The 11094-nt window shown below is 49.1% G+C and overlaps 1 protein-coding gene across 5 annotated transcripts in view; it reads left to right on the forward strand.

Annotated features, from left to right (window-relative positions):
* FAM222B (family with sequence similarity 222 member B) overlaps positions 1–5385 on the forward strand; it is a 37945-nt gene extending 32560 nt beyond the window's left edge. For all 5 annotated transcript variants that reach the window (XM_052803223.1, XM_052803219.1, XM_052803220.1 and 2 more), the window contains one exon: positions 1430–5385. In XM_052803223.1, coding sequence (XP_052659183.1) covers positions 1447–3015 — 1569 coding nt within the window. In that variant the 5' untranslated portion in view covers positions 1430–1446 and the 3' untranslated portion in view covers positions 3016–5385. The remainder of the gene's footprint in view (positions 1–1429) is intronic.
* Positions 5386–11094: the final 5709 nt, after the last annotated feature.

The following is an 11094-nucleotide window of genomic DNA, read 5'->3' on the forward strand; positions in this document are numbered from 1 at the left end:
CTGGCCAAGGCCAAGGCCAAGCCCATCAGTGACGGTGGTAGTGCCTCTGGAATAACGTATTTAAGAATGGGGAAAAAAACCTGCGCAATTGCAGCTGGAGAGAGAAGTAAGAATATGTGAGGGAAACAGCCCTGCGGACAGTAAGGTCAGTGAAGAAGGAGGGGGAGGAGGTGCTCCAGGCATCGGAGCAGAGATTCCCCGGCAGGCTGTCCCCCTGCAGCCCGGGGAGGACCCCACGCCGGAGCAGGTGGATGCCTGAAGGAGGCTGTGACCCTGTGGGAAGCCCGTGCTGGAGCAGGCTTCTGGCAGGACCTGTGACCCCATGGAGAGAGGAGCCCACGCTGGAGCAGGTTTGCTGGCAGGACTTGTGACCCCGCAGGGGACCCATGCTGGAGCAGTCCATGCCTGAAGGACTGCAGCCTGTGGAAGGGACAGACGCTGGAGCAGTTCGTGAAGAACTGCAGCCCATGGAAAGGACTCATGTTGGAGAAGTTCGTGAAGGACTGTCTCCCATGGGAGGGACCCCACGCCAGAGCAGGGGAAGAGTGAGGAGTCCTCCCCCTGAGGAGGAAGGAGCGGCACAGACAACGTGTGACAAACTGACCGCAACACCCATTCCCCATCCCCCTGCGTCGCTTGTGGGGAGGAGGTAGAGAAAAATCAGGAGTGAAGTTGAGCCCGGGGAGAAGGGAGAGGTGTGGGGAAGATGTTTTAAGATTTGGTTTTATTTCTCATTATCCTACTGTGATTTTGATGGGGAAATCAGTTTAATGTATTACCAAAGTCAAGTCTGTTTTGCCCGTGACAGTAATTGGTGAGTGATCTCTCCCTGTCCTTATCTCAACCTACGAGCCTTTCGTTATATTTTCTCTCTCCTGTCCCTCTGAGGAGGGGGAGTGATAGGGTGGCTTTGGTGGGCACCTGGTGTCCAGCCAGGGTCAACCCATCACAGTATGGTTCCCACCTCAGCTTTACATGGGTTTAATGTTTAATTCATAACTTTCTGATTTTGAATTACGAGGTAAAGATACTGAGAATGGCTTGAAGAACCATAGGGAGGCAGCCTCAAATTGAGAGAATAGAAACTAGCCCACCACTGCAAGCCATAAGAAATATTTCAAGCTGGAGACAATCTGATGTTTATAGCATGTTACCTGTTTTTCTCCAACTGTAAACATACTCTGATGAAACCACTGGTTTTGTTTTGCTCCCCTAGGCAGGTCTTGCCTTAAGCTGAACTGGGGGTTGTGTTGGTCACCAGGTAATAAAGGGAATGAGGTATCTGGTACACGGTCTGCTGGTCTGGGAAGATGAAGTTCTTGCCTCTTGATTCCTTGGAGATTTTCTACCCTTGTTGTGCAACTGTATTGCCCTGGGGTTGATCCCTTGCTTACCAGAATCGGTATTGACGAATTTTCTTTCTCCGCAGGGGACACTACACAGAAAATGAGATCTGCACAGTATCCTACCCCAGCAGAATTGGATGCTTATGCTAAGAAGGTCGCCAACAATCCACTGACTATAAAAATTTTTCCAAACAGTGTCAAGGTTCCCCAGAGGAAACACATACGCCGTACTGTGAACGGACTTGATACTTCGGGCCAGAGGTACAGTCCCTACCCGTCTCAGGCCACCACAAAAACAGGCCTCCTGGCGATAGTCAAATCTCCAGCAAAAGGAATTATCAAAGACTTTGACGGGACACGCACGCGTCTGCTGCCGGAAGCGATGATGAATCCCCCTTCCACACCATACGTTGCACCTAGCACTTTAACCCACCCCCAGGCGCTTGCTCGCCAGCAGGCTCTCCAGCATGCACAGACTTTGCCGCACCCCCAGAGTATACCGCAGCCACAGACTTTGCAGCACCCTCAGGGTATACCACAGCCACAAAGCTTACCGCACCCTCAGGGGATACCGCAGCCGCAGACGCTGCCGCACCCTCAGAATAGGCAGCAGCCGCAGGGCTTGCAGCATCCTCAGACCATGGCACACCAGACTCTGCAGCACCCCCCAAATCCTTTGCTGCAGCCAGGTTTACATGGAAGCAGAAAGATGCCGGATGCAGATGCGCCGCCGAATGTGACCGTGTCTACCTCAACCATTCCCCTCTCTATGGCTGCCACCCTGCAGCAGAACCAGCCACCGGACCTGAGCAGCATTGTGCACCAGATTAACCAGTTCTGCCAGGCCAGAGCTGGCATTAGCACTACCTCAGTATGTGAGGGACAGATTGCAAACCCCAGCCCTATAAGTCGCAACCTGCTTATCAATGCAAGTACCAGGGTATCTACTCACAATGTCCCTACACCCATGCCTTCCTGTGTAGTAAACCCTGTAGATCATGCTGCTGCTGCTATTCCTCCTGCCTCTGTTAATGTGCCCATGGTGAATATTAACAGGGTGCCGCCCGCGTACCAGAACGAAATCAAATCGGTTGCGTGGAACCAGCACCAGCTTGCACATCTGCAGCAAATGTGTGGGGATGCTGCTGGGCCTGCTGGACTCGCAGGGAAGCACCCTCAGAGAGAGATCGCAGGGCAGAGTTTTCCTGGCAAAACTTCAAACTACTCTCAAGAACTGTGCATGGGCCAGTCGTTCAGCTTGAAGCCCCCCATTGAGAAGCCCACGCCTTCTCCACCTGTGAATGGGTTGCAGGGACCCTTGCCATATACCAATGGGCACTATTTCCAGCCCATCTGGAATAACATTCTGCCCACACCCAACAGTGACAGCTCTGGGTCCCAGGACCTCGCCATGCCTTTTCATGGGGGACAGCCAGCAGGAGCACCGCTAGATTGTGCAGGAGGAACTCATTACAGAGCTGGAGCTGGCCCATCCAGCCAGAATAATGTGATGCAGACCATGGATTACCTAAGCGGGGACTTCCAGCAGTCCTGCTTCAGAGATCAGAGCATGGCCGTGCTGGGAAAAGTCCATCGGCCTCCCATGAACCGAGCACCTGAACCATCCGATAGTCGAAATCTTCATATTCAACACCCAGGGTATAGATAGGCTGCAGTCACTTTCACAGACAAAAATTATAGGTTTAGTCTTAATTTTAATTAATAAGCAAGGCATTTTTAACTTGCAAACTTGTGTGATCATTATAGTAACCATTGGAAGAAGACATACTGTATATTTAAAAGCTTTGCTTACATGTTATCTATCTCCTTTATGCATCAAATATTTAACATGCCTTTTGTGTCAAAGAATTTCATTACACTACTTCACGCCACAGCTGTTTTCCTCACCACAGAATCCCCTTTGTGCAGCTTTTGCCTTCTGCTTAGTAGCTCCTTGCTGGACTGATGTTGAGTTGCTGCAGGGTTTTGCAGTTGCATCTGTTCCCTAGCTCCGTCAAGAGCGAGGTAGCGTAGCTGCTTAAATTTCCATCTCAATTTCCTCTGAAGATTAAGAGTAACAGAATTTGTCAGGAAGCAGGGCTTATTTTCAACTCGAAAGCCCATTTCATTAATGCATTAAACATTGACCATTTGCACTGTCTAGAGGCCTATTTAATTGAAAAAGAAGCCTACATTTGAAAAGAGCTAGCTAGGGGTATGTATTTAGGCATTAATATAGGAAGAAGCTTTTCAGCTGTTTCTTGCCGAGACGCCTGCATTTATTGTTTAGACTTTGTCCAAAGTCAAAAGTCTCTGGCAGATTTTTCTGACGCTTTTGTTTTGCGGACAGGGTATGGAGGAGGGGGGAATGGCGGTTTTAGGACGTAGGCAGCATAGCTGCCATAGGTAGCTGCCTTTTTTCTGCATCGTATTTCCCTTCCCCGCTCCCCTTTCGCCAGCGTAAGAGCTAAGTTTGTCTGAACCCCTTGCTGCTAGGAGTCTGGCCGTCCTGATGTGAAAGGAATCCAGACCCACTGACAACTCCAAAAAGGGTTCAGCCGCCTCTCCAGTAGCTAGAATTAATTTCGGGGCGAGGAGATGTAACTCGAGCTCGTCTCCGGTGCAGTGAGCGGGTGCGCGGGATGTCGTGGCACGGTCCCATTGCGGCAGCAGTACTGCTGAGACGGGAGACGGTCGATCTGAAGCAAAGCTCCCGCTTGCGAGCCGTTGTGGGACCGATGGTCCTGTATTCCTCTCGCATCAAAACACCACGGCAGATTTAACGGAACAATCCTTCTCTCTGGGAATTAGCGAAGCTATTTATAACATCCCTTTTTCCCAGGGTCTCGGTGCCTAACTCCTTCTGTTCCTTTCCCATGTCACTTCTAGCAGCTAGTCAAGTCAGTGACCATAGGACACTAACTACTGGGTAACCTCAGCATCTTGTTCTCCTCAGTGTACCGAAACATACCTTTCCTTTCTAACAGCTGAATTTGTTGTGAGTAGAAAATTTCTCATCTATGTTAATGAGACTAATACTTGAACATAATGATCACAATCAAGTTTGGAAATTAAAAAAATAATAAAAAAATAAATGCATTGATTCTTTATATGTACACTGGCTAAAAATATTGCTCTACACTGTAACTTTTAAGTGTAATATTTCTGTATGAATGTCGCCTGGTAGTGTGGGTTTGAGTAGCATTGTGTATGGGTGAACCCACTGGCCTCCGCCATCCACTGGCCTCCCTCACAGCCCTTTGAAAAACAAAGCCTTAAGTATTTGCTCCTTGAACTTTCCTTAACGAGCATGGTTTAAAATCTTAAGACATCATACAAAATTAAAAAAAAAAAAATAAAAAATAACAAGTTTTGAAGTGACGTCATAGTTGGCTAGAGATTCTTAAAAGTTTTTCGTAAATGGAAAAATTAGAACACATTTATTTGTATTTTTTTAATTTAGACGTGTAGTCCTGGGCTGTAACAAATATTTAGGTTTCAAAGCTTAGCAGAGTACGTTTTCTGACTCCTTGCGTAAGTTAGTACACTTATATCATGTCATTATTTAAATTCTTTTAAGTGTACTATAAACCGTTCTTTAGTGGTAACTCTTTAGCAAAGTTAAGCAATTTGACTAAAGACGGATTAAATTATGTGTTGGCTTGTGTTGCCTTATATTTAAAAAGGAAAAATTGCCTGATTGTGTTATGCCAAATGATAGCAACATGAAGTCCTAATTTATTGTTTATAATCGTATTCCTGCAGTCTTTGTGAAAACTGGTAAATATACATCTATGAAAGAACTAAAATCCTGAGGCTTTTCATGCAATATTTTTCTGAATACATTATATTGGAAGCCAAGGTTTGAGTCTGAAGCTGCTTCCCTTACAGTCTCCCCGCCGTCTTCCCCGTCCTACTCCCCCAAATCGATCTAGGGCTGTGCTATGACTTAACCTTTCCTGCTGAGTTAGTTACTGTAAGGTGTTCTGCTACCTGAATACATACCTTTTTACTAAATAAAATATTGGCATCTCCTCTGTTCAGTAGCCTGCTACAAATCTCAACCCAGACTGTTATTAAAAGCTAATTTTTTCCTCCTGCTCTTCTCCTGAGAGAGAGACTGAGTCGAGTCCCACGTTGGGGTGTTGGTGGAAGTGGTGTCGATGCCTGGGAGGTGTTTGCGTTAGCGATGGCAGCACTCTGCGAGTTGTCGGGGATTGTTCTGCACGGGCAGTCACAGGTAGAGCCATGACCTCTGAGGCTTTGCCCCGGTACAGCAGGACCAGGAAGCAAAAACACTCCTGAGACTCACCCAGGTGGGACATTGCTTGAAAAATAGGAATCGTTTTACTATTAAAATATACTGAAATATTTCCTTTTGTTCTAGGAGTGAGATTTTTCTTTAAACCAACCCTTTTCACTTCTGCAGCAGCCTGTTGCTGACGGGCTCTCCTTCGTTCTCCTTCCCCACTCATCTTCTGTAAGGAGAAACGCAAACACTGGCCTGCCTCATTCCCAGGTACAACTTCAGAGAGCAAACACTGAATACGCTGCGTAGGCGCCCGGCATGGGGATCCAGATGTGGCACTCTCACCAAGGTGACAAAGGGAAGAGCAGATGAGGCGTGAGCCAGAGGCCAGTGCTCCGGTGTGTGGTAGGAGGTCTGCTCTCCTGGAACTGGTTTTCCCCACGCAGTTTTATTTCTGCCCGGTGCAGAAATAAGAGTAACCTAAAGGCCAGGGACACATATTTGCCCTGAGCTCTCCCCGGGACCCCAAAGCAGATGGTCGCCTGCCTTTGGGGTTCACACTGCTGCTCCCGTCACAGGGCTCGCCTCACCTTTCTGTCTGTCTTTCCGTCTGTGGGTCAGTGCCTTCCTGATTGCTGACTCCAGCACAAGGCTTCAGTTCCCCTGATGGAGCCTGGGTACTTGCAGGTGACGGTTCTGCTCCTTGAGGAAAGAGTAAGGTATTTTCAGATTTTTTCCTGAACTATTTACGCTGCCTCATCAGCACTGAAATCTGTCCCCTTTACAGTACCACACTGATTTAGCAGAGTATCGTTATTCTGATGGTTCCTGGCAACTCCCTTGCCAGCTGGAGGTGGACATTAGATAGATCCTAGGAGAGAGAAGCATGAGAAGTGGTGTAAACCCTTCCACGAGGAAGCTTCCATCTCTGACGTGTCTTGTCGTTCCAGCAGAAGCTTTGAAGCTGTTAAATTGCAAGCCCAGTTTGTTACAGCCCAAAGTTAACATTTTATAAAGAGACTCTTGAATTTTCTTTAAGCTTATGATGTGAAAGATGTCTCAGTGGGACTCGGCCGCTCCCGTAGAAACCAAACAGAAATGTTTGCTGGGGCTCACTGGGGAGAGAACTGGGAATTGCTGCTGTATTTCATTAAACTGCAGACTGATGATAAACACTGCTGCTTATGTGCTACGGGTATGAACTAGAATTTTTTTTTTTTAATTTTTTTTTTGTCCGCAGGAAAAATAAAAAGCAAAAAAAAAAGAGTGAAAGAGCGACCTGGTCCCTCTGCCCCTTCTGCTGGTTTTATGCAGTGTGAGTGTGTGGCTTGTGTGGCCGTGGTCAGCAGCACGGGGAGCCACGGGCAGCATGGGGTGGGTGCTTGTCCCAAAGGGAATTTGGGGAAGGGTCTCCGTGGACTTCTGAGGTACAAAGTTGTCGGGCACAGCCTGGCTGCCCTTCTCCAATAAGAGCACCCAGAAGGTCTGGGAAAACAAGAAAGAGACAAAATCTCAGAGCCAGAAAGGTGCCGAAATAATTATTAAAAAAAGGAGTCGTCGAGGAGGTGGTTTAAGTCCTGTCAAGGTGAACTCAGAGAGATGTTTGACGATGTCTGCAAGGGTTAGGGCTGTCCTGCGCCCTGAAGGTCTGCTTTGCCTGGCCGGGACAGAAACATCTTGGGGAGACGTAGGGCTGCTTCAAAAGCTGGACCTGGAAGGTTCCCTAGAAAGTACTGACTGCCCTGCAAATTGCTGACCTAATAGTGTGTAATAAACTCTGAGTTTTGCTTATTAACATAATACTAAATACAAAATTTTAAAGGGGATTCATAATATTTGTAGACCCCCCTTCTGGAAGATAGGAGCTGTGAGGGTTTTCTCCCCTTTCCAGTGATCACACATCTAATTTAATCTGCGTGCTTTCATCTCTAAGAACGACACAACTCAAAACCCATCTCCTCTGCGCTCACTGCAAACATCTGAGCGTCAAAATCCCTCCGATGGCAAACTAATACCTTTCATACTGTTTCCAGTGTTCCCCAGATACTTAGAAACATATTTGGTTCCCACATGCTTTTCCAGGAATTTGGGCTAAACCGGGCAGCTTAGCCCAGCTAAGCTTAGCTGGGAAGAGCTCTGTTTGCCCATAGGCACTGCTGCGTCCCGGTTCCAGCGTCCAGAAACGCCATGCCGACAGCAGCCGCTCCGTCCATCCACCCTGGGGAGACGGAGCTTCAGGATCCTCCTCTCCTTTGACTCGGCATCGCTGGAGCTCCTTCGGTATCTGGATTCTTCATCTGTCCCCCCCCAACAGGAGGAATCCCTTCTGCAAAGCTTCTTCAGGAGACTTTTACGTCGTCTTTGCAGCTAGTTAGACCTGTTTACTGGACCAAAGATCTGGTGCGATAATGAGCCAGCAGGGACTTCGGCGTAAGCAGCTGCTGCCACCGCCGAGGAGTTACCTGCAGCCACAGCTAACTCGCACTGAAGGCTTCTGGCAGATGGCAGAGTAAGATCCAACCTTTTAAAACTTCTTCAGGGCCAAATAGGGGTTTCTTCCAAAAATTTAATTTCTGTGCTTGGACTTTTCGCCCCCCTACACTGAGCTAACTGTACCCTGGTAGAGGGTGGGAGGATGCGAACGTTGAATTTGACCCAAAGTAGGCAACGTGCCGAGGTGTCCTCTGCCGAAAACCAGCAGCACGTCGTCTCGTGATGGAGGCCGTTTGGAGAGGAGCAAAAAAAAATCAGAGCTGAAAGAAGTCCTGCTTGATGGGGGGGGGTCCTGGAGGGTCCACAGGGGGTGGAGGAGCTAAAGGAAAGGGGCACATTGAAGTCAGATCCTCGGGTCTTAGCTGGGGGGGGGGCTCGTGTTGGACATCCCCTAGCAACAGCCGCCGTTCAGATGCTCTTCCAATGCTCAACAAGGCCAAATTGCAATAAAGTTACTGGAGTATTTTATCTAATTAGTTTAAGTTAATTTCAAGGCAATTGGGTACAAACCATTAATTCAGCTGGGATGGCTGCTAGCCTATGAGATGCACTAAAATTGAAGCAGTGAAATCGCACCAAGATTTAAGTGGTCCCACTGTAAAAACCTTCTCCTTCACCCCCCTCAAACCCCCTCGGTCCTGGGGAGGCAAAGGGCTGGGGGAGGGAGGGGAGCCTGGCCGGGTTTTTAATAAAGGATGTGCAAAGCAAATTTGTCTTGCGTTTTTCTCCTGATGAAATACTAATGCCTGGTTTAGCCATCTTGGCTAAGAAGCGTCAATAATCAGCACAAATCGGGGCTCTTACCGCCTGAGCAGTAGATGAAATGGTTTTGCCAAAAATTCTCCCTGTCTACATGCCAAAGGTTTTGTAAGATGTTAAAAGGATTTGGTGTTTAACTAGATAAGCGCATCGCCAGTGTGGTTGGGGATCTTAAACAAGCAAAGTCCAGCCCCTGCCCTCCAGCCTGGGGGGGGCTCCTCTCCCTCTTGTTATAGGGAATTTGATAACACTTTCCCCTATGGCTTGAGCATCTCATGAAATACCCAGCCAGTGTCCAAGCCCCGTTGGGCCAATGGAGCCGGGAGAAAGCTGGCAGGTTCTGAGCCTTTAGAATAAATCTTCAAAACCAACAAGTTTCCAGGAAGTTTATTTTTCTACTAGATATTTGAAGCTAAATTTAGTAGCAAATCGATTTTTCTCCTTCTCCCCCATGAATATTAAGAGCATCACCTCCTGCTTCGCAATCCAAGTCTAGCAAGGGGTTTGCTCCCCCTTTTTATGCAAACACGTGAAGGTTAAGAGGTGCTTGACGCTCCGACTGACATTTCCAGCCAGGCACTGCACGGTGACGTGTGGCTCCGGTAAATGGAGCTGTCGTGCGGCATTCATCGACGCAGGGTGGGTCTGGGCTGGCGTGCCGGCGCTGGGAGCTACTGGAGAGCGGCACCTGATGGCAAATTTCACATTTATGATTGGAGAGTGAAAAAGAAGAAAGGAAAAAAAAACAAACAAACAAAAAAACCCCAACCACCAAGCAGGGAAAGCAGAGGGTTGGCAATAGGTCCCTGGGCAGGGGACGAAGCAGTGCGGGGTCACCGACCCCGGCTCCCAGGGTTTGTTTTTCTTCTCGGCTTCCCGGCGCTGGGCTTTCGCTGAGCACAGCCAGGAGCTGCCGCGCAGGCTTTCACCAGCATCACTTCACCACAATAGCTGAAGCTTTTAGTTCATAAATAATCTATGGATTTTTTTTTTTTTTTTTTTTTTTAAGGTAACTGGTGAGCAACAAGAGGCTGCTGACACCCTGCTGTAGGGCCTGGCTATAGGAACAGGAGAGGTCCCATGCAGACTGTGTGTGCGTGTGTATATACACGCCTCTGTATATAAAAATACATAAAATGTATATAATAAATAGAAAAAAATAAAAAACATAAAATACATATAAATAAAAAGTATGCAGGACAGGCATTGGCCGATGCGCTTACCCGTAGCTAGCTCAGGCCACGTCAGTCCTAACCCAGTGAAAAAGCAGGTTACGGCTCTGTAGGCAGAGAAGAAATAAGAAAAGGGGAAAAACGTGGGGTAGGGCAGCGGGGGTTGGCAGTGGTGGGTGCCGTCTGGGGGGGCTGGAGCAGCCGCCGGGGCCGTGGTTCTGCTCAGCCTGCCCCGGGGCTGAACCCCCCCCCATCCGCCCCATCCCGGGGCTGGGTGCCCCCGAGCCAAGCGCAGCGCCGGGCACCAGCACCGGCACCGGGTGGCCCCAGGCAGCAGCGTGGGCTGACACTGGGCAGCGGTGTAGGGCTTGTGTTGGGTACCAGTATGGGCAAAAACTGGGCATCAGCTGGGGCCAGCACTGGGCATCACTACAGGCTGGCAGTGGGCACCAGTACAGGCTGGTATTCAGCACCAGTACAGGCTGACACCAGTCACAGAACTGAAGAGCATCAGGCACCAGTTTGGACTTGCATTTGGCTCCAGTGTGGGAATGGCAACGGCCACCAGTACAGGCTGGCACTGGGCACCAGAAAAGGCTGATACTGGGCTGGCATTGGCCACCAGTTTGGGGTGGCATTAGGCATCAGGACAGGCTTACACTAGGCAGAGGCATGGGCAAGAACTGGGCATAAGTAGGGGCTGGCACTGGGCACCAGTACAGCCTGCCGTTGAGCACCAGTATAGGGTGGCACTGGGTGCCAGTATGGACACCAGTACAGGCTGGCACTGAGCACCAGCACATGCAACAACTGGGCATCAGGTGGGGCTGGCATTCAGCACCAGTACAGGCTGGCACTGGGCACCAGTACAAGCTGGCACTGGGCACGAGACCAGGATGGCACTGGACACCGAAACTGGAGGCCATCAGGCACCAGTATGGACTTGCATTTGGCTCCAGTGTAAGACTGGCAATTGCCACCAGTACAGGTTGGCACTGGGCACCAGTATGGGCTGGTACTAAGCACCACTACAGGCTGGCAATGGATACTAGAACTGGCTAGCATGAGGCACCAC

Source organism: Harpia harpyja, chromosome 12, assembly GCF_026419915.1.
Source record: "Harpia harpyja isolate bHarHar1 chromosome 12, bHarHar1 primary haplotype, whole genome shotgun sequence".
Classification (NCBI taxonomy): Eukaryota; Metazoa; Chordata; class Aves; order Accipitriformes; family Accipitridae; genus Harpia; species Harpia harpyja.